The 24,551-nt window shown below is 43.8% G+C and overlaps 1 protein-coding gene across 1 annotated transcript in view; it reads right to left on the reverse strand.

Moving 5' to 3' along the window:
* LMBRD1 (LMBR1 domain containing 1) overlaps positions 1 to 24,551 on the reverse strand; it is a 677,250-nt gene that overhangs the window by 221,461 nt on the left and 431,238 nt on the right. The window contains exon 10 of the mRNA XM_063916757.1: positions 21,889 to 21,953. Within this exon, the coding sequence (XP_063772827.1) occupies positions 21,889 to 21,953 (65 nt within the window). The remainder of the gene's footprint in view (positions 1 to 21,888; positions 21,954 to 24,551) is intronic.

The following is a 24,551-nucleotide window of genomic DNA, read 5'->3' on the forward strand; positions in this document are numbered from 1 at the left end:
ACGTACCGACACACCACACACGCAGGGGATGCTCTATTTGAAGACAGTTCCCCCACAAGGCCCTTTGGAGAGACAGAGAGAGAGTATGCCAGCACACACCCCAGCGCTATTAACCCAGGAATAACACAGTAACTTAATGTTAACCCAGTAGCTGCTGTATACATTGTTTTTACGCCAAATTTATGTGCCCCCCCCCTCTCTTTTTCACCCTCTTCTATCGTGCTTCTGCAGGGGAGAGCCTGGGGAGCTTCCTCTCAGCGGAGCTGTGGAGAGAAAATGGCGCTGGTGAGTGCTGAGGAAGAAGCCCCGCCCCCTCAGCGGCGGGCTTCTGTCCCGCGATTTTGTGTAGAAATAATGGTGGGGGCTCATGCATATTACAGTGCCCAGCTGTATATATGCCCTATTTTGCCAGGAGGTACTCAATTGCTGCCCAGGGCGCCCCCCCCCCCCCCCTGCACCCTACAGTGATTGGAGTGTGTGGGTTAGTGTGGGAGCAATGGCGCACAGCTGCAGTGCTGTGCGCTACCTCATATGAAGACAGGAGTCTTCTGCCGCCGATTTTGACGTCTTCTTGCTTCACCCGCCGGCTTTTGTCTTCTGGCTCTGCGAGGGGGACGGCGGCTCCGGGAACGGACAACCAAGGTTAAGTTCCTGTGTTCGATCCCTCTGGAGCTAATGGTGTCCAGTAGCCTAAGAAGCGCAACCTAGCCGCAGTTAGTAGGTTTGCTTTTCTCCCCTCAGTCCCACGTAGCAGAGAGTCTGTTGCCAGCAGAAGCTCTCTGAAAATAAAAAACCTAACTAAAATACTTTCTTATTAGCAAGCTCAGGAGAGCTCACTAAAATGCACCCAGCTCCGTCCGGGCACAGATTCTAACTGAGGTCTGGAGGAGGGGCATAGAGGGAGGAGCCAGTGCACACCAGTAGTCCTAATTCTTTCTTAGAGTGCCCTGTCTCCAGCGGAGCCCGTCTATTCCCCATGGTCCTTACGGAGTCCCCAGCATCCACTAGGACGTTAGAGAAAAAAGATCGCTATTTACATATTTGAAACTTACGTGTGGAAAGATGTACTAAGGTGAGGGGTTTTTTGTATATAAACTGTAAATAACTTGAAAATGTCTATGTGACCATTGCTCATAACCAGTCTTAGAAGATTATAAATAAAAACAGCGTGTTTGGAAATATTTTGATAATTTCCTATTGACTATGAGTTTCACTGGTGCAAAATAGTATTCTTTTAACAAAACTATGAAAATTACCCCTGAAGATGTCAACCGTTTTTTCAGTAGTTGTACTGCACAACAGTGTACTAAATTCATCAATATCTGGCTTTATAATTTACTTCAATGGATGATTTAGTGATATTAAACCCCACTGAAATGATCTTTTCACAAAGACCTGGAAAAAAAAATGTACTACTCTTAAATTATCAAATTGTATAGACTTAAATATTGTTCTTCACCTACAGGCTTTTCAGTCTAGATTTATTTATGTAAAAGAACAACAGTGACACCAAGAAAAGAAAATGTAAGAAATACAGTAGGAAATAATTCAGCAATGTTTGAATTTACCCATTTACTTGTAGAACAGAATTCTATATGATTTTTTTCAAAACTATTTACTGTCAAGCAAAATAGCCCCTCTCGGCGTGCTAGGTCGCCTCAGAATCTTCTAACATCTGCTTTTTTTAGCTCATTGTTAGCTGAAAATGCATCTTAGTTGCAACGCAATGATACTAGGATACACAGGGGGCTTCTGATTAATTTGATATATGACACTTGTATAATTGTGCGCGACTGAGTCTCTGCATCTGTATATGAAGTACTACAATGTAACAGTCACATATTTTTTCCAAAACATGTATTTTTCTGCTCACATACAGACTCAGTCACACACAACATTGCAGAGTCTACTCATGCGTCCTAGTCACACTGGGTTGTGACTTGTATGCATATACAAGAAAAAAAAAAAAAAAGGTGTCCGACACTAGCAGAGGTGCACGTGACCTGGAGGCTCACATTGTATGTTCACCTTCTATTGCAGTAGTATACATAATATTATACTTTAAAAAAAAAAAAAAAAGTCGTTTAATGGTGGAGCAGGGTGAACAGGTGATACATAGGGAAAACAATGTCCTAAGAAACCCTAGTCCCATGCATCACAGTTGCACTGATAGCAAAATAAAAAAGTATATCCCAGTAAAAGAAATCATACTGTATGTGAACCACAGTTTGTAAAGATTATTTTTTCAGCATTTGTAATATGTGAGAAATATATATGTACAATTCGTTCTATTACTAACAGAATATAAGAAAATCATGTTTATAGGACATTTCTTTCTTTTATACAGTATATAGCTGCACCTCAACATTTTGTCTTACAATGAATCATATTCATTACAAACATATTGTTTTATAATTGTTTAGAATAGAAATAACAGAAATAGGCTGTCATGCAGGTAGCCGGATGGAAAATGATTGAGAACCACTCTTTTGAAAATGCAGGAAACAGTTGATTGCAATGGGTTATACTGTGTAAGACCTTTCTTGTCAAGTTCTTTATGCACCAGTTTTCATGAATGTTCCCCACTGTGTAACCATGTCTAATATGCAAAAAACAGTTTCGGGTATGGAAGGCTTATCTTCAACATTTTGAAATGGGTAGCAGGAATTTGGTAGCTGCAGGATACATTCAGGTTAAGAATGCATAATCATGGCACATTAACTCTGGATGATATTTCCTGCCTGCCAAATGAAACTATAAAGAGCTTTTTTTCCACGTACAATTTATGCATATTATGATATATTGGACATACAAACCCTTTAAATCCCAGAAGTATTTCATACTCCTCAAAACGCCTCAAGTGTGGCTTTTAGTAATGTTCATATTCTCTTCAGTGCATGTTTAGTGATTAAGAATATGAGCAGAAAGTTCAAACTTCCAACAGCATTACTCAGTATATATTTAAAAATTAAAATTCTTGAGCTAAAGCACCATGTAAGATTAATTTAGACTTGGCTTAGCTATATGGCATAATACTTTGCATTTTGGAAATTGATGGAAGGATCATACTCAGGGGGATATGCACTAAGCCCTGGAGACAAGCTGTGTTTGAAAAATGACAGTTAGGAGCTGATGGGTCAGTGGTTTTCTCTCTCTACTTTATCACTTTCCGGGTCTTAGTACATCTTAATATATCTGCCCATACCAATTTTACTAGTGGCACTATGGTTTAATAGTTATTCTACTGTATATAAAATTTTAATAAAATAACTAAAATATATATATATATATATACACACACACACACACACACACACACACACACACACACACACAGTACCATTCAAAAGTTTGGACACACCTTCTCATTCAATGGTTTTTATTTATTTTAATTATTTTCTACATTGTAGATTAATACTTGAGACATCAAAAATAGGATTTTGGTTACCAACCGGTAATTAGTGTTCATTCTAGCACCCTGCGCCTTTCAAAATCCATGCAGTTCCTCTTTCCTGCCTGGGGTGTCGCTCTCTGCTCTGGTGCTTCTCAGCACACTCTGATCTGTTACTCAGTGCTGTAATACAGACCTGTGTGTGCTGAGAAGCACCAGAGCAGAGAGCAACACCCCGGGCAGGAAAGAGGAACTGCACAGGATTTGAATGGTGCAAGGTGCTAGAATGAACACTAGGTAATTATTTTTCTCATAGTCCGTAGAGGATGCTGGGGTCCACATTAGTACCATGGGGTATAGACTGGTCCACCAGGAGCCACTGGCACTATAAGAGGCTGAGACTGTGGGCTGGCTCCTCCCTCTATACCCCTCCTACAAGACTAAGTCTAGAAACTGTGCCCGAGGAGACGGACATCTTCGAGAGAAGGATTATACAGATAGTGGCGAGATTCATACTAGCTCACACATACAAGGCACATCAAGCTAACCAGCTTGAACTACTCAGCAACTGCTGAAACATTACTTACCAAGTAACAATGCAGTACTCAACTAAAACGAAGTTGTAGGGAACCAAACAACATTTAGCAGGAAACAAAGAGCTGGTCGGGCGCCCAGCATCCTCTACGGACTAAGAGAAAAGGATTTACCGGTAGGTAACTAAAATCCTATTTTCTCTTACGTCCTAGAGGATGCTGGAGTCCACATTAGTACCATGGGGATGTACCAGAGCTCCCAGAACGTGAGGGAGAGCGCGGAGGCTCCTACAGAACTGATTTACTGAACTTCAGATCATCAGAGGCCAAAGTATCGAACTTGTAAAACTTTGCAAACGTGTTCAACCCCGACCAAGTAGCAGCTCAGCAAAGTTTCAATGCCGAGACACCCCGGGCAGCCGCCCAGGAAGAACCCACCTTACGAGTAGAGTGGGCCTTAACAGATTTTGGACACGGCAGTCCTGCCGTCGAATGAGTGTGCTGGATAGTGAACCTAATCCAGCGAGAGATCGTCTGCTTAGAAGCAGGACACCCAATTTTCTTGGGATCATATAGGACAAACAGAGTCCGACTTTCTGTGACGAGAAGTTCTCTTCACATATATCTTCAGAGACCTTACAACATCCAAAGACTTTGATGTAATTGAGTCAGTAGCCACTGGCACCACAATAGGATGGTTGATATGAAATGCCGACACAACCTTGGTTAGAAACTGCTGACGTGTCCGAAGCTCTGTCTTCGTGGAAGATCAAGTAAGGGCTTTTACAGGATAAAGCTCCTAATTCGGACACGCGTCTAGCAGAAGCTAAGGCCAACAACGTGACCGCCTTCCATGTAAGAAATTTTACCTCAACCTTCTGTAGAGGCTCAAACCAATCCGACTGAAGTAATTGCAACACCACGTTAAGGTCCCAAGGCGCCGTAGGCGGTACAAAGGGAGGTTGGATATGCAGAACTCCCTTCAAAAAAGTCTGAACCTCAGGGAGGGCAGCCAATTGTTTCTGTAAGAAAATGGATAGGGCCGAAATCTGAAACTTCACAGATCCTAACCTCAGGTCCATATCCACACCTGCTTGCAGGAAGAGAAAACATCCGAGTTGAAACTTTACCGTAGGAAACTTCTTGGATTAACACCAAGAGACATATTTCTTCCAAATACAATGGTAATGTTTAGACGTTACCCCTTTCCTAGCCTTTATGAGGGTAGGAATGACTTTCTTCGGAATGCCCTTCCGAGCAAGTATCAGGCACTTAACTTCCATGCAGTCAAACGTAGTCTTGATAGGCGAATGGCCACTGCTGCAGCAGGTACTCCCAAAGAGGAAGAGGCCTCGGCTCTTCTTGTAGTAGATTCAGAAGGTCCGCATACCAAGCCCTTCTTGGCCAGTCTGGGGCAATGAGAATCGCTTGAACCCTTGTTCTCCTTACGAGCTGTAGGATTCTTGGGATGAGTGGAAGTGGTGGAAACATGTACACTGACTGGAACACCCACGTAGACACCATAGCGTCCACTGCCACTGCTTGTGGGTCCCTCGACCTGGAACAATAATGCTGAAGCTTCTTGTTGAGACGAGAGGCTATCATGTCTATTTGGGGTAAGCCCCAAAGGTCTGTTATTTCCTTGAACTCCTCCGGACGCAGATCGTGTCTGCTGAGGAAGTCTGCGTCCCAGTTGTCTATTCCCAGAATGAAGATGGCTGACAGCCCCAACGTTGGCGTGTTTTTCTGTCCAGAGGAGTATTCTTGACACCTGTGACATTGCAGCTCTGCTCTTCGTTCCGCCCTGTCGGTTTATGTAAGCCACTATTGTTACGTTGTCCGACTGCACTTGAATGGCCCAATTTCTTAGAAGAGGGGCAGTTTGAAGAAGACCGTTGTAGACGGCTCTTAGTTCCAGGATGTTGATGGGCAGGCCGGCTTCCAGGCTTGATCACCGTCCTTGGAAAGTTACTCCTTGAGTGACTGATCCCCGGCCCCGAAGGCTCGCATCCGTGGTTAGAAGGACCCATTCCTGAATCCCGAACCTGCGGCCCTCCAGAAGGTGAGGTAATTGTAACCATCAGAGGAGCGAAATTCTGGCCTTCGGCGACAGACAAATTCTATGATGCATGTGGAGATGAGATCCCGACCACTTGTCCAGAAGATCCAGTTGGAAGGTCTCAGCGTGGAACCTCTCGTAGAGGCCACCATCTTTGCCAACAGGCAAATCAAACCATGACTCTTGAGGAGGCTGCAACATGACTCAATGGACTGCAGCAGCTTCTCCCTGGACGATGCCTTTATCAGCAGATTGTCCAGATATGGAATGATGTCTGCGGAGGAGAACCATAATCTCTGCCATCACCTTGGTAAACACCCTTGGTGCTGTGGAGAGGCCGAATGGCAGGGCCTGGAACTGGATATGACAGTCCAACAATGCAAAACGGAGATAAGCCTGATGCGGCAGCCATATCGGAATGTGGAGGTATGCATCCTTGATATCCAGGGATACCAGGAATTCCCCTTCTTCCAGACCTGATATCACCACCCTGAGAGACTCCATTTTGAACTTGAACTCCTTTAGAAAGAGGTTCAATGATTTTCAGAATGGGCCTGACCGAACCATCCGGTTTCGGTACCACGAAAAGGTTCAAATAGTAACCTTTGTTCTGCATGTGAGGTGGTACTGGCACAATAACCTGTGCCTCCGCCAACTTCTTGGCAGCTCCCTGCAGTACAGTGCTGTCTGCCAACAGAGTTGGCAAGCCTGATTTGAAAAACCGATGCAAGGGGGGGGGGGGGACTTTTGAAATTCCAGCCTGTATCCCTGGGATACAATATCTATCACCCAGGGATCCAGGCCGGACGATACCCAGACGTGACTGAAGTGTCTGAGTCTCGCTCCCACTGGCCCCACCTCCAGGCCGCGCAGTCCACCGTCATGCAGGGGGCTTTGGCGTACCTGAAGCAGGCTTTTGTTCCTGAGAACCTGCAGTGGCAGGTTTCTTGGACTTAACTCAACCTCCCCTAAAGAAGATATTGGACGGTCTGGCCTTTCTAGGCTTGTTAGGCCTCAAGGACTGCGTTGCAGATGAAGAGAAGGATTTCTTCAGAGCAGGTGCTGCTGAGGGAAGAAACGGAGACTTACCCGCTGTAGCCGTGGATATCCACGCATCTAGAGCTTCCCCAAAGAGAGCCTGACCTGTATAGGGTAGGGACTCCACACTTTTTCTGGATTTCGCGTCGGCCGACAACTGGCGCAGCCACAGTCCTCGACGAGCTCAAACAGACATGGAAGATATTCCCGCAGCCATGGAACCCAGGTATTTCATGGATTCTACCATAAAACCTGCTGAATCATGTATGTTGCGTAAATATAATGCAACATCATCCCTAGCCATCGTATCCAAATACTCAAGTAAGGTAGCCGACCACTTTACTATTGCCTTTGCAATCCATGCCGTAGTAATAGTGGGACGTAATATGGCCCCTGATGCAGTGAACATTGATTTAAGCATGTCATCAATTTTTCTATCAGCCGGCTCCTTTAAGGCGGTAGATCCTGGAACAGGCAAAACCACCTTCTTTGAGAGTCTGGACACAGATGCGTCAACAATCGGCGTGTTTTCCCATTTTTTCTGATCCTCCTGAGGGAAAGGAAACGCCACCTGGACCCTTTTAGGGACCTGGATTTTTTTTATCAGGGTTTTCCCATGCTTTTTCAGATATAGCATTCAATTCCTTTGACGCAGGGAAGGTTAGCGAGGCTTTTTTATTTTCAGTGAAAATGGCCTCCTCAATCTGCTCAGGTGTGCACATCCCTGATAGCCTCTATCAACAATTGCACCCCCTTTGCAAGAGATGCGGACCCCCGCAACACAACCCCATCACCGTCAGTGGTGTAAGAATCAGTATCCGTGTCGTCTTGTGTGACATGCACAAGCGCACGTTTGTGGGGGTATATAGCGGGGCGTCCTGAGGTACCAGAAACTGGCCATACTGCCATAGAGCTCTGTAATACCTGGGCTGCAGATTCATTACTTGCAACCCTGTCAGAAAGCTGAGAAATCCAAGATTTGAAAGAGGAAAACCACTCAGGAGGGCAGACAGAGATCCACCCCCCCCCCAGAATGGCAAGAAAGACACAGAGATTGGAGCCAACCCACACACAGCGATTTTACCAAAGGGAGACTCCTTGTCAGCGCAGACTGTGCCCCTTAAGAGGACACACAGTCGTATTACAGCCTCCCCACCCTTATACAACCACCAGGTACCGTGCACAGATAGCTGGAGATGCTGTGGAGGGACCTGTTCTCCTTCTCAGCGCTGTGCAGGCAGGAAAATGGCGCTAAAACGCTGCTGGGTCCACTCTGAGGATAAGCTCTGCCCCCTTAATGGCGCAGTCTTCCCGCTCTTCCTGGATTATACTGGCCTGAGGAATTAGTGCTGGCTGAGATCCGAGGACCTCGACAGGCTTCTGGACCAGTGTAGGGGGTAAGCGCTGGCCCAGGGTGCTACTCACAGCACCGCACCTTGTACCGCTGAGCCTTCCCAGGAGAGCAATTAATATTGCGCTCCCTCCCCGCTTCCGCCATCTTCACACCGGCCTACCACTTTCTAGGGGGCTCGGGGTCTCACTCACCATTTCTTCAGCTCTGTAAGGGGCTGGCGGCATGCTGCTGGGGCGAGCGGTCCCCTGTGGCGGAGAACGATCAGACCCCTCTGGAGCTCAGTGTCCAGTTAGCGGAGACAGTGGCTCAGACCCCGCAGGGTGGACACTGCTCCCCCTCCTTAGTCCCTCGCTGCAGGGTGGCTGTTGCCAGCAGCCTCCCTGTAAAATAAAGAACTCTAAGTTAAACTTTTCTAGACAAGCTCTGTAGAGCTTCCCCTAGCTGTGACCGGCTCCTCTGGGCATATTTTCTAAACTGAGTTTGGTAGGAGGGGCATAGAGGGAGGAGCCAGCCCACACTCTCAAACTCTTAAAGTGCCAATGGCTCCTGGTGGACCCATCTATACCCCATGGTACTAATGTTGACCCCAGTATCCTCTAGGACGTAAGAATAACTATGAAAGAACACATATGGAATTATTTTTTGTTATTTAACCAATTTGTATGAACAACAGTTTTTGTTCATTTTCCAGTGTTTGGGTGCAAATGGTCGATTGTCATAGTGCTCTCATCCATTACCGGATTTTCATTCCAACCAACTGCCAGATTATCTGACAGATAACTGTATAGTGTATGCCCAGCTTTAAACACCGGAAAGATGTCAACAACTCAAGGGTTTGTATGCCCATTCGCTTTTTGTAAACACAATAATAAAGTATTTCACCCAACGCGTTTAGTCTGTAGCGACTTCATCAGGGGTGTTAAAAAAAAAAAAATACAAAACAGTAATCTCAATTGGATTCTACAATTCGGTAACATTTAGCTTAATTTCATATTTGTAGGACTATACGGATATAACTTAAAGTCAATATCTTTAGCAGATTGTATTAAAGTTCTTAGTAGCTGTTCAAAATCTTATACTGACCAAAGCAATCAATCACCTCTGTATGGTCAAGGATTACTTGACAAAGGCACTTTGAGTGTTCAAAGGTGTTTGACTACTGCAATACACAACAGCCACACCAGCAGAATGCAAACTTCACCTCTCCAGTTGGAGAGGGATAAAATAATACAGCTGACTTCTACTAAAACCAGTTGCGGAGCACGTGACCCGAAACCTGGAGAAGGGAAGCTGACACAAGCGGAGACAAGCGGGGACTGCACTCAGTGATTGGTGCAGGGGAACACAGAGGAGACCAGACACAGGGGCGGAAGCTGAACCTGCACAGGCGCGCTGAAAACGTCCCCGGCGGTGAGTATATACAAGCCCACTGTCACAACTGAGGGCTGAGGCTGACCTGGGGAAGCCTCAGATGTAGGGGCTGATGTGTAGGTGAACCGGGGAGGTAATATTGGGTTCCTAGACATACAGGAGATCTACAGGTAGCACCATCTGCCTGAAGGCGTGACCACGACAACGGAGTTGTAAAAAGTAAAAGTCAGTTTTATTGAACACACAGTTTTAGAAACCTTGGATATGCAATGACTTCACAGTAGATATGCAGTGATAAATTACAGTACAGTTCCCAGAAGCGCAGAGGTAATTGGTGCTGTGGCTTGCAGAACAGAGTGTCATAAAGTACTTGCCAGAACCGGACATGGCAAGTCCGTATGACACAGTTAACCGCTGAGGAGATGTATGAACTGGTACTGCCCAGCAGATGGTATACAGAGGCTGGAGTAACACAGATGCACAGGAGTTGATGGTACTTGGTAGAAATGCAGAGAATGCTGGATGGAACCGGTATGAACGAAAGGTGTGCAGAACTCACCACTGTAGTTAGAGTCCAATGGTGAGTATCAATGGAGACTGTGTTTCGATGTTAGAATGGTCACAGATGCGAGCGATATGGGAATACCGCTGGTTATGTTGAAATAAAACTGAGGAGACTGTAGAGCACCACTTGCAGATTACCAGCGACTCAGGAGCACTGTGGAAAGCTGGTAGGCCGTGGTGAATGCGCTGTGAAGTATGGAGAGTGGTGCTGCAGGAAGGAGATGTTAGAAACGATACCAGGACACCGCTGGGGGCGAAGCAGGACCAACACTGTGAGCAGGAAGAAGGTGTCCGATCGTAGCAAGTAACCAGGAGCAATGCTGGAACACTACAGAAGTCAGGCTGCACCGCAGGATGGAAACAGGTGCGGGTCTCTTAGTGGAGCTGAATCAAAGGAGCTGGAATACCTGGATAAACAAGCAGTAGAATCTACAAGCAGGTGAGATGTGTACAGGTTAGACAACCAAAGCACTGATGATTATCCAGCCTAGGAGCAGGATATTTATACCAGCTGGGAAGCAGGAATTGGCTGGATAATTAGGCAGAGTCCAGATTGCAGCGGACAGGCTGTAGAATGACATGTGATGGGAACAAACATGGCTGCGCTCATGTTTGCATTTGGAGGGAAAGTCTGTTTGTATATTCCATGTGGTATACAGCAGTATTGGCGGCGGAGGCCGCGGAGGGTAGGAGACGCCATTCTTTAAAACAGTGCAACTAAACTGTAAGGCTGCCATGACAGCGCTGCGGGATCACAGGGAAGAAACTTGAGGTAATGATATACAGCGCGCTGCACGCAGACAGTGCAGATGGAATCCCGATTTGGAACACTGGGCCAGTTTGCCCATTGGTTTGGGGGTGATAAGCCGTAGAAAACTTTAGTTTGACTTGAAGTGCCGAACACAGACTTCGCCAGAATTTGGCTAAAAACTGGACAACTCTATTGGAGATAATCTCTTAAAGGAGACCATGTAATCTGAAGATCTCTTGGATGAAGACTTGAGCCAACTTGGAAGCTGACGGAAGACCGGTGAGCGGAATAAAGTGAGCCACCTTGGCGAATCGGTCAACTACCACCAAGATGGTATTGTACGTGTTACACTCAGGAAGATCCGTAATAAAGTCCATTGATAAATGGGCCCACGGATGATGTGGGACAGCCAGAGGTACCAGTTGTCCAGCGGGCGACTGACGTGGTCCCTTGTGCTGGGCACACTTAGACGCCATTCTTTAAAACAGTGCAACTAAACTGTAAGGCTGCCATGACAGCGCTGCGGGATCACAGGGAAGAAACTTGAGGTAATGATATACAGCGCACTGCACGCAGACAGCACAGATAGAATCTCGATTTGGAACGCTGGGCCAGTCTCAGGAGACACTTGGAAGGTAAATAATGATGTCCAATTACCCGGATCGCACAAGTTATCTTAGGACATGTGCAAAGCAGGGGCTAGACGAGCAGGACGCCATATTCACCCCAGGACATTCAAGGCGATATTCAAATGAAATATCACACCCAATCTACTAAAATGATCCCTGTTATAGCACATATCGTTCCCATAGTAATCAGGTTTAGCTGCATAACGGGTTGGATGCCCTTGCTACCGTGGGGGAAGCGTGCTGAAATTATTATACCACGCCCATCAGCAGAAACAGAACAGGTGTGGAAGACGGTGAAAAGAATAGAATACCACCCACTGACTTTTAAATCAAGTGGATACAGGGTACAAAATGTTTACTACGAATATACACCTGGCATTATCATTAATCACAGTGTCAGCAGCTTGTCCCGAGGATTCAGTCCCAATACCTCCAACAACAAACAATACAAAAAAATACAAGAACACAAACACAAAAAATCATGATGAGAAGTGTCAATAATAAAAAAGGGGAACAATTATAAGATATAAAAGGAATTAAGAACTGAAGGAATATAATCGTTCTTGAGAATATGGATTGGCTGTGGTTTTGATTTTTTTATTTTGTGTTTTTTTTTATTTGACAACAATGACAGACAGATATACTAAATAATAGGGATCTAAGGGTGTTATTATAATGTAGACCGCCAGTGGGCGCTGTGATAGTGTATTATGTGCAACATTAATTTATGAGACGTGAAAAAAAATTATGTATTCTGTAGTATTTTAATTTATTAGTGATGGAGGATTATAGAGTTGCAACAATAAACAATTATTGAAACAAAGGGGATGGAAGAAAGTTTGTGTATTAGGGCCATAGAGCCTAGGAAGTACTTCTTGACTAATGAAAATTAAACTGAGGCTTGAATAACAGGATTTTGATACCTATCGGTAAATCCTTGTCGCCTAGTCCGTAGAGGATGCTGGGGTCCACTTCATGACCATGGGGTATAGACAGTTCCGCAGGAGCCATGGGCATTCTTAAAACTTTTCAATGGGTGTGAACTGGCTCCTCCCTCTATGCCCCTCCTCCAGACCTCAGTTATAGGAACTGTGCCCAGGAAGACGGACATTTCGAGGAAAGGATTTACTTTAAACTAGTGGTGAGATACATACCAGCTCACACCTCAACCATGCCGCACAACATGGCATTCAACAGAACACACGCCAACAGGCATGAATCAATTACAGCATAATGCTGAAACTAATATAACACAACTTCTGTATCTAATAACAAAAAACTGCAGGTAAAGTACACACTGGGATGGGCGCCCAGCATCCTCTACGGACTAGGAGAAAAGGATTTACCGGTAGGTATCAAAATCCTGTTTTCTCATACGTCCTAGAGCAGGGCTGGCCAAACCGGTCCTCGAGATCTACCAACAGTTCATGCTTTCCAGGACTCCTGGAGATCTGTAGATTTGTCAGTTATGAATGAATGCAGCACATCTTAATTAGTAATGACTACACCTGTGCAGCATCTAGGTGATCTGGAAAATGTGAACTGTTGGTAGATCTCGAGGACTGGTTTGGCCAGCTCTGTCCTAGAGGATGCTGGGGTCCACTTCATGACCATGGGGTTTATACCAAAGCTCCAGTACGGACGGGAGAATGCGGATGACCCTGCAGCACAGATTGACCGAACTTGAGGTCTTCATCGGCCAAGGTGTCAAACTTGTAGAATTTTGCAAATGTGTTTGACCCCGACCAAGTAGCTGCTCGGCAAAGTTGCAATACCGAGAACCCCCGGGCAGCCGCCCAGGATGAGCCCACCTTTCTAGTAGAATGGGCCTTCACCGACTTCGGTACCGGCAAGTCTGCCGTAGAATAAGCATGCTGAATTGTCCCTCTGATCCAGCGCGCAATAGTCTGCTTAGAAGCAGGACACCCAATCTTGCTGGGAGCATACAGGACAAACAGAGCCTCTGTTTTCTGTAATCGAGCTGTTCTTGCGACATAAATCTTCAAAGCTCTAACCACATCTAGAGACTGTGACTCAGTGAAAGTATCAGTAGCTACTGGCACCACAATAGGTTGGTTTATGTGGAAGGACGAAACCACCTTTTGAAGAAATTGTTGACGAGTTCTTAACTCTGCCCTATCTTCATGGAAAATCAGGTAAGGGCTCGTGAGACAAGGGCCCCCAACTCCGACACCCGCCTTGCGGATGCTAAAGCCAAAAGCATCACCACTTTCCAAGTGAGAAACTTCAATTCTATCTCCTGTAGAGGTTCAGACCAATCTGATTGAAGGAACTGCAACACCACATTAAGGTCCCATGGTGCCACTGGAGGCACAAATGGAGGCTGGATGTGCAGAACCTCTTCCACGAACGTCTGAACTTCTGGAAAGGAGGCCAATTGTTTTTGAAAGAAAACTGATAAGGCCAAAATCTGGACCTTGATTGACCCCAATCTAAGGCCCGCATCCACACAAGCCTGCAGAAAATGGAGAAAACGTCCCAACTCAAACTCTTCCGTAGGAGCCTTCTTGGATTCACACTAAGACACATATTTTCTCCAAATACGGCGGTAATGTTTAGACGTTACTCCTTCCCTGGCCTGAATAAGAGTGGGGATGACTTCCTTTGGAATACCCTTTCGGGCTAGGATCTGACGCTCAACAGCCATGCCGTAAAACGTAGCCACGCTAAGTCTTGATACACACACGGCCCCTGCTGTAGTAGGTCCTCTCGAGGAGGAAGAGGCAGAGGATCTTCTATGAGCAACTCCTGAAGATCTGGATACCAAGCCCTTCTTGGCCAGTCTGGGGCAATGAAGATTGCTCAAACTCTTGTTCTTATTATTTTGAGAACTTTTGGAATCAGTGGAAGTGGAGGGAAAACATATACCGACCGAAACACCCACTGGGTCACCAGTGCATCCACTGCTATTGCTTGAGGGTCTCTCGACCTGGAACAATATCTCTGAAGCTTCTTGTTTAGACGAGATGCCATCATGTCTACTTGAGGAACTCCCCAAAGACTTGTCACCTCTGTGAAGACTACTTGGTGGAGGCCCCACTCTCCTGGATGGAGATCGTGTCTGCTGAGGAAGTCTGCTTACCAGTTGTCCACTCCCGGAATGAAAATTGCTGACAGAGCTCTAACATGTCTTTCTGCCCAGAGAAGAATCCTCGTCACCTTTGCCATTGACGCTCTGCTTTTCGTTCCGCCTTGCCTGTTTATGTACGCGACTGCTGTTACATTGTCCGACTGGATCTGCACGGGATCTTGAAGATGTACCGCTTGTAGAAGGCCGTTGTAAATGGCTCTCAATTCCAGAACGTTTATGTGAAGGCAGGCTTCCTGTCTTGACCATTTTCCTTGGAAGCTTTCTCCCTGTGTGACAGCTCTCCAGCCTCGGAGACTTGCATCCGTGGTCATTTGGACCCAGTCGTGAATCCCAAGTCTGCGTCCCTCTAGTAGGTGAGAACTGTGTAGCCACCACAGGAGCGAAATCCTGGCTTTGGGGGACAGGATTATTTTCCGGTGCATGTGTAGATGGGATCCGGACCACTTGTTCAACAGGTCCCAAACTGTATGGCCTCGTAGGCCGCTACCATTTTCCCCAACAACCAAATGCACTGATGGATCGACACGCTTGTTGGTTTCAATATATGTTTGACCATTTTCTGGATTTCCAGAGCCTTTTCAACTGGAAGAAATACTCTCCGTACTTCTGTGTTTAGAATCATCCCTAAAAAGGACAATCTTGTCGTCGGTCCAACTGTGACTTTGGAAAATTCATGATTCAACCGTGTTGTTGTTGTATTGACAGGGAGAGTGCGATGTTCTGCACCAACTGTTCCCTGGATCTCGCTTTTATCAGGAGATCGTCCAGATAAGGAATTATATTGACTCCTTTTTAACGAAGGAGGACCATCATCTCCGCCATCACCTTGGTGAATACCCTTGGTGCCGTGGAGAGTCCGAACGGCAACATCTGAAACTGGTAATGGCAATCCTGTACTGCGAATCTCAGATAAGCTTGGTGAGGAGGATAAATGGGAACATGCAAGTAAGCCTCTTTTATGTCTACTGACACCATGAAGTCCCCCTCTTCCAGACTGGAAATCACTACCCTCAGGGATTCCATTTTAAACTTGAACCTTTTCAGATAGAGATTCAGATTTTTCAGGTTTAAAATCGGTCTGACCGAGCTGTTCGGCTTCGGAACTACATAGAGGCTTGAATAAAAAAAAACTTATCCTTACTGTGGACAGGGGTACCAGGACAATGACCTGATCCTGACATAATTTTTGAATTACCGTTGTTACTGCCTCTGTTCCCAAAAAAGAAGCTAGAAAGGTCGATTTGAAAATTCGGCATGGGGGGACGTCTTGAAACTCTAGTTTGTACCCATGGGACACTATTTGTAAGACCCATTGGTCCAGGCCAGATTGAATCCAGATTTGGCTGAAAAGTTTCAGACGTGCTCCCACCCGAACGGACTCCCGCAAGGGAGCCCCAGCATTATGCTGCAGATTTGGCAGAAGCAGGGGTGGACTTCTGCTCCTGCGATCCGGGAGACGCTTCGGATTTCTTTCCCTTTCCCCTTCTCCTACCTGCAAAAAAAGGGGAGACCTTTGGCCTTTTTGTATTTGTTGGGCCGAAAGGACTGTATGTGAAAGTGATGTGTCTTTTTCACCGGTGTAGGAGCATAAGGCAAGAATGTCGACTTACCTGCGGTAGCCGCCGAGACTACCGCATCCAGCCCATCACCAAACAAGGCCTCACTTTTATACGGGAGAGCCTCCATATTTCTTTTGGAATCTGCATCAGCATTCCATTGGCGAAACCACAACGCCCTCCGAGCCAATACTGCCATGGTAGCGGTTCTTGATCCCAAGAAACCAATATATTTCATGGTTTCTAGTACGTACGCAGCAGCGTCTTTGATATGACCTAACGTTAGGAGTATCTCGTCTCCATCTATTGTGTCAATGTCTAATGAAAAGTTTTCTGACCACTTTTCAATAGCACTACTCACCCACTCATAGACAACGGTAGGCCTGAGTAGTGTCCCATTGGCCACATCAATAGATCACCTCACTCACTTGCAGTCTGTCGGCTCCTTAAGCGAAGCCATTCCAGGCACAGGGAGAAACACCTTTTCTCTTTTATGACAGGGCCCTGTCTAAAATGTGGGGTGACTCCCACCTTATTTGGAAAAAGGTAAGCTGCCTGAATTCCTTTTGGGAATCTGAAATTTCTTTTCAGGTTAAATCAGACCTGAGGTGGAGGGAAAATTACATTACTTCTTTACTAAAGTAAACCCTCTCCTTGTGGTAAAAGAGGGGGCTTTGTAACTTCTAACACCTCCTTTATAGCTAAAACATGTTTTGAATGCTTTTTTGCTAACTTAGGACCTATTCCCCTGGAATCACTAGTGTCGACATCAGAGTCCGTGTCAGTATCATTATGTTCTACTTGTGTAAATTTGTATGTGACCCAGAAAGGTCCCTGTGGATGAAAGGCAGAACTATTAAAAATCACATATTCAACAGATTATTTACATTTTCTGTATGAGATTCAGTCCAACCTCTTACTGACATGATTCACACTAACATGTAACCTTTCACCCAGTCAGGCTCTTGGTGTCATATTACACCTCTGTGTCCCTAACATGTCTACACAGAGTTCCCTGCCACAGACATGTCACACACGTGCACAACCACACCACAGACACTCCGGGACTTATAGGGGAAAGACCAACAGTAAAATCTGTCAGAGGGACACAGATAGGATTTGCCAGTTCACAACGCAGCGCCAATAACACAATGTCTGTGAACACAAAATGCCCACTGACATTCAGCGCTTTTATAATGTTAATCACACAATTATATAGCACCAAATTCACTGTGGCCCCCCTGTTTTGCACCCTGATACTTGTTCAGTAGTGGAGGAGGACCAGCGATGTCTCTGCAGCCTGAGGAGAGAGAGAAAATGGCGCTGAGCAGTGTGCTGGCTGACTGAGGAGGAAGCTCCACTCTTCAATGGTGTTTCTCCTCAGCTTTTATGAGGTAATTTTTTATACTGGCGGGGGTAGGACTGTGCCTCAGCAACTTATGTCCCTTATTTATGCCAGTTTCCATAGGTTTCATGCTGCCCAGGGTGCCCGCCCCCTGCGGCCTGCACCCTGCAGTGCCTGTGTATGTGTGGGCAACATGGCGCGCTGCGCTCCTGCCAGCCGCACGGTACCTTTAGCCATCACTTTCTTGACTGAAGATCTGTCTTCTAACACTCACCTGTCTTCTGACTTCTGGCTCTGTGAGGGGGGTGACGGCGTGCAGTGGGAGTGAGCCTCTAGGCACGGCTAGCGTTCAGTTCCCTTCAAGAGCTAATGGTGTCCTGTCAGCCAGAAGCAGAGCCATGAAACTCTTTAGGAAGTTTGTTCCTACTTCTGCCCCCTCAGTCCCACGAAGCAGGGATACTGCAGTTGTCCTTGAAAATAAAAAAAAACTAACATAAGTCTTTTCAGAGAAACTCAGTAGAGCTCCTCTGGAGTGCATCCAGTCTGCCTGGGCACATTTCTAAAACTGAGGTCTGGAGGAGGGGCATAGAGGGAGTAGCCAGTTCACATCCATTGAAAAGTTTTAAGAGTGCCCATGGCTCCTGCGGAACCGTCTATACCCCATGGTCATGAAGTGGACCCCAGCATCCTCTAGGACATATGATAAAAGTGGTTTAGGAGCTGTATAGGCACAGCAGCACTATTGAAATGGAGGCTTGACACCGAGGAAGCCACTGAAACCAGTCTGGAGGCGGGGAAACGCGTTTGTCACACGACAGGACATCCTTTCCAAAGCATTGCAGCATTCATCTGCTTGATCCTGACATTTGCTGAGCCGGACGGCATTTTTTACATGTTACCATACTCCAGTGCTATGGGGAACAAATCAGGAGTCTGCGTACCAGCGTGAGATCCCAGGCAGGGCTTCTTGTCCTAATAGCAGCTGGGAGAGGTACCACTTTGGGTGCACTGCATGGTGTACCCTGAATAATTGTTACTAATCAGTTTTAAAGTGATAATGCATGCATGCATGATAATAAAATACTAACTGCTCCAAAAAGTGCAACAAATCTGGAAAAAGCTGCATGTGAGATTAAGTTGTGCTTATAAACCATCACTGCATATTTGGAATAAACCAACAAAATTGGATAGAAAGGTGGGATGATTATAAGTGGAAACCCCACTGGGACTGAGATAGAATATAATTCTCCACTAGATACACTAGATGAATACGCTACTTGTGTATGCTGATAAGCTCATTGGTAAAAAAAAAACAGCTGAAGTTTAGTATTTGAGATAAAAAATAATATGTAATATGTGTAATGGAATTTTAGGATACTGGTCGGTATCTGCATTTTATTGTATTGTTTATTGAGTGTATTCATAAAAAAAATTGATAAAAGTGTGTTCAAAGTGAGAAGTGCAGTCTCATATTTTTTTATATTTTTGTATACAGGGTACATAGGTTCTGGGTTAAGATCCTATTGTAAAGGTGTGCCCTAAAAGTACACCTGACCTACACCCACTAACAAAAAGGTAAACAACAAAAGGATAGTCTGTTGACCAACCTGATGATCGGAGCATTTAACTCTGAATTTCCTACAATAAATACACATATCTATTACCTCTAATGACCTGTCATCATTTATATCTCACTTAAGACAAAAGCATTCTTGACAGGCAACTGAATACATCATTTCCCCTCTCCCTACCCTTACCTCTTCAAGATCCTACCCCCCCCCCCTTCCACATCAGTTCCAATGATCGCACACCTAAACTACTTCCAACTGCCACCAAAACACGATGACAGAGCCACAGTGTTATCACTCAATAACTGTAAATAGTAGCATAAGTCTACACTACTCAAAGAAAAGCACACCCCTGCCTCACTGACAGCAGCACATTACTCGCTGACACACATTTCTGACAGAAATGTATTTTTAAGAAATAAAAAATTACTACCTAACTCGCAGGCCAAAGATGACCTGTTCAAAGTACATATACAGGACTATTTTTTCCTACTATTCTGTATGTGTTTCACCCTACATCATCTCGCACAGAACAATTTTAGAACATAGATAAACCACTCTTGGTGTGCAGTCACCTTATGAAATGCGCAAGCCTTAGGTGGTTGAACACAGTCGGCCTTTGGCATCATATATGGTTGAGCTTCAATAATAATCACACTGACTCGAAAAGTTGCTGTTTGCACAATAAACACGTTGATTTATTGCATTTAATCTTGACATACCAATCCTTAATAAGAATAATGAACTATAACACCTGGACTTTTTTTTATTTATTATTTATTTACATTTTGAGTCACTGACTGGACACATTCTATCTATCTGGAGCCAGGTACTGCAGCTAGTTATATTATATACTGGCAGTTTATTTTGCCAAAATACATTAGCAGATCTGTGTAGTCATTATTTTGCATTGATAGTAATATTTTAAACCTTTCCTTTGCATTGTAAATTTTTTTTCTATTTCATCTGTTGCCGAAGCAGAGATCTTAGGGCCGTATTCAAGGTTTTGAGCAAACCAAAAAATCAGACTAACCATGTTGCACTGCAGGTGGGGCAGATGCAAGCAACATGTGCAGAGAGAGTTAGATTATGGTGGGCTGTGCACAAACTGAAATCGAATTGCAGTGTAAAAATAGGGATGTAGTTACAATCCCGGTGCCCGGCGGTCAGCATACCGGCAGGGGGCCGAGGGCTATTCCCACTCCTTGGTGTCCACGACACCTATAGAGTGGGAATAGAACATGTAGCGAGTGTGGCGAGCCACCAAGCCTGCAAGGGGCTTAGTTGTGTTCACCCCCTGCCAGCATTCTGGCAGCCAGGATCCCGGCATCAGTATGCAGACCGCCAGGATCCCGGCCGCCAGTCAAGCATACCCAACGCTAAGAATAAAGCAGCCAGTATGCACCATGCACAGAAACAATATAACCCACACATATCTAAATTTCTCTGCACGTTACATCTGCCCCACCTGCATTGCAACACGGTTTTGACCATTAGTGTGCATTTTTTGTTTGCTAACAATTCTGAATAACCCTCTTAATACATTTTAGTTATTATAAACTGGCATGCCAATCTTTGTTTTACATATTGAATACATATTACATTTTATATTGATTTTGATCGGCATCTGGTTATGGTATAGAAGTTTTTACAACAGCAATGCCTATTTTCGCATTACTCTAACAAAACAATGTTACACAGCTTTTATTTAAAACCCTATATATGCACAATATACAGATGTGTCCTTGTATATCTCAGTTCGCCACGTTCATAGCGTGAGTGAACTGACAGAGCCTGTTCAACTACATTAGCATCAGGCATCTAGGAAAACACTATAACGTAACATTTTGTATGCAGATACAGCCACAGTCTCACACAGAATATAGGCATGCCGCATATAATTTTAATCAACATAAGCAGATTGTGTGTCCTATTTGTACTGTTTTGCGAATAAGACATTTTTACAGAAAAAAGTTGCACAAAAAGATGCTCAGTGCAACAGAGTCACACCACAGCATGACCAGAAGGGCCATTTAACATGCAGGGAGGCTAGATGTAACATGTAAGTGGATTCATCTGTAGTATTATTTATTGATGCACAAAACGATACTGCTGTTATGTTTCTACACCAATATAATTTTTATTGGCAAAAAATCTGGTCTACAGTGATAAAGGAGCATATTCTTAGCAAACTATTGCATAAATACATTTGAGAGAAACAGTTACAGTATTTAGGGTTCATATATATATATATATATATATATATATACATATACACATGCATACATATACCTGTACATCCTTTTAGTAATTCTAAAATCTCTATGGTTAACGGGCAACTAAGCGATCTAAGCATAAATAGCCCTACGTTATGGACAATGATTGAACATAGACTTATGACCAGTGATGATCAACGTGACTACGGGATACACTGCTCAGCCATTCATAATTAATCTTAGATATACTTATAGTAACAGTTGTGTACGACAGTGTCAGTTTAGTATAAAGATTAATAGGGAGGAGGGTATGTTGGAGACAATATTTAAAATAATAAATGCCCACCCTCCCCCAGAACGACTACATGCAACAGCCATGTGATATAATATAGTGTACTTACTTGGAAAGAAAGAGTGATACTATGATCAAAAGGGCCACAAGGATAAAGAATATGCCCCAAACGATCTATAAATAAAGCACAATGTATTTGAAAGAAAGCCATTACTATATTTAAAAGATTTACATTTGTATGTTTTATATGTAAAATAATTTTGCATTTGCTTTATGAAGAAACATGTATGGCCCTGATAACACGTCTTTCTATCCTACGAGGAATTCACGACAATTAAAAGTTCAAGTCTTAGTGGTGTATATGACAATTTTAAAATCTGTTTAAATATTAACATAAAATGAGTTTAAGGGCTCTATTCAGCAACAATGTTGTTTTGCACTGAAAATATTCAGATATCAAATCATCATTTATTTCTCCATTTTTTTCCAGCTATTCAGGAGAAAAAAAAAAAAAAAAAACTTTTAAAAGGGACACTTTGTTTTACTGCTGTCCATGGCGAAGTCATGCAGGCAGTCTTTTTGTGTATCCAGGAAGACTGCCCTGCTCTGCGCATGCCCCATCTCTGCTCAGTATATAAATGTGCCCACTTACATCTAGCCTCTTTGCATTAAAGAGCACTTCTAGTCATGCCAAGCATCTTTGTGTGCAACTTTATTTCATTCAAATACATCTTATTCACAAAACAGTGTGAATAGGACGCACAAGCAACTTATGCTGATAAAAATGAAGTGCAGCATGCCTATATTCTGTGTGACTGCTGTTGTATCTGCATAGAAAACGGTATATTACAGTGTTTTCCTAGAATACACTGTAACTTACCATTTCGTATGCAGATACAGACGCAAATGCACAGATAATATAGGCGTGACAAATATAATTTTAATCAGCAGAGGCAGCGACTGCTTGTACTTCCTATACATACAGCAATGCGAATAAGATGCAATTTTGGCAAAAAAAAAGACGCCAGATGTTAGCAGAGCTGCTGGCTGACTCATGCTGTGCATCTCCATGGCGTATTGAGGAAAGATGTACGAGGACACACATGTGTATGTATTTATGTATGTAAATCTATCTCTCTCTCTATCGCAATAAGGTGCCGCCCGGATGAATAAAGTACACTGCAGGAAATTCGTATTACCTGCTTGCAGTGTACTTTACTTATTCGGGTGTTGCCTTATTGAGATTTATATTGGAACCTTGTCAAGGGTTATCTAGGAAGGCACTGGTCGCTACACTTGGTAACTGGAGTGCTGTTCTGCTGTATACACATACGCATACATATAAAGCCAGCAGGAGGAAATGATTGCACAAGATCCTCTTGACCCTGCAGTTTTTCTGCTGAAAGAAGAATTTTTCTTCATATAATGCCATTCTGAGATATGGTTCTATAAATAAAGCTTTTACACATGTTTTAAAAGGTTTTCCTGCTACTTGAATATCAGAAAACATTAATGCGCTGTAGAGAGCAACGGCCTACTCTCTACAGTGCGATAGTGTATGAACAAGGTATTAAATGCATTATCTTCTCAGTTAATACTTTGTTAAATAGTGGAAAACTTCAAATAGTGTTTTCACATAATTTAAGTGGAAATTTGCTTGCTGAATAGAGACCAAAGAAACATAAGACATACAGTACAGGTTGAGTATCCCATATCCAAATATTCCGAAATACGGAATATTCCGAAATACAGACTTTTTTGAGTGAGACTGAGATATTGAAACCTTTGTTTTTTGATGGCTCAATGTACACAATCTTTGTTTAATACACAAAGTTATTAAAAATATTGTATTAAATGACCTTCAGGCTGTGTGTATAAGGTGTATATGAAACATAAATGAATTGTGTGAATGTACACACACTTTGTTTAATGCACAAAGTTATAAAAAATATTGGCTAAAATTACGTTCAGGCTGTGTGTATAAGGTGTATATGTAACATAAATGTATTCTGTGCTTAGACTTGGGTCCTATCGCCATGATAGCTCATTATGGTATGCAATTATTCCAAAATACGGAAAAATCCCATATCCAAAATACCTCTGGTCCCAAGCATTTTGGATAAGGGATACTCAACCTGTATAATGTAAAATGATTTTAGAGCAAATTAATCTGTTATTTGAACACGGAAGTTCAGGGTAGTACTTAAAGTTATAGCTACCTATGGACTTGTGAGTAGATATACCCAGATTCATGATCAAATACATATTTCGCACTGGCTGAACACAAACTGTCAATGTTTTAAATATATATTTAAATATTTGTTGTGTTTTCTCTTCAGTGCCTTGAGAACCAAGGTTGGAAAACACTGCTATGATAGATAGATAGATAGATAGATAGATAGATAGATAGATAGATAGATAGATAGAAGATAGATATAGAATAGGTATAAAATAATAACATTTCTGATTTAACATTCACTAAAGTAAAGGACATTGGCAGTCACAATAAATATCCAAATATCAAACCTACCACCAGTACTTAAATTTAGAACACATGTATCCAGTTTTTATTGGTACACACTATGTTGAATCTTGATACTCCTCTACTATGGTAACAGGGATGCCAACCACAATGTGGAACCTCTTTGTGTATGCAACCATTGACTGGCAACGGTGCAAAACTGCCCAAAGTACATTACCAACACTGAGAGGGTAAATTTTAATTTACACACCAAAACTTCACTGAAATTTTGAAAACAATATACTGTACAC

Source organism: Pseudophryne corroboree, chromosome 4 (assembly GCF_028390025.1).
Source record: "Pseudophryne corroboree isolate aPseCor3 chromosome 4, aPseCor3.hap2, whole genome shotgun sequence".
Classification (NCBI taxonomy): Eukaryota; Metazoa; Chordata; class Amphibia; order Anura; family Myobatrachidae; genus Pseudophryne; species Pseudophryne corroboree.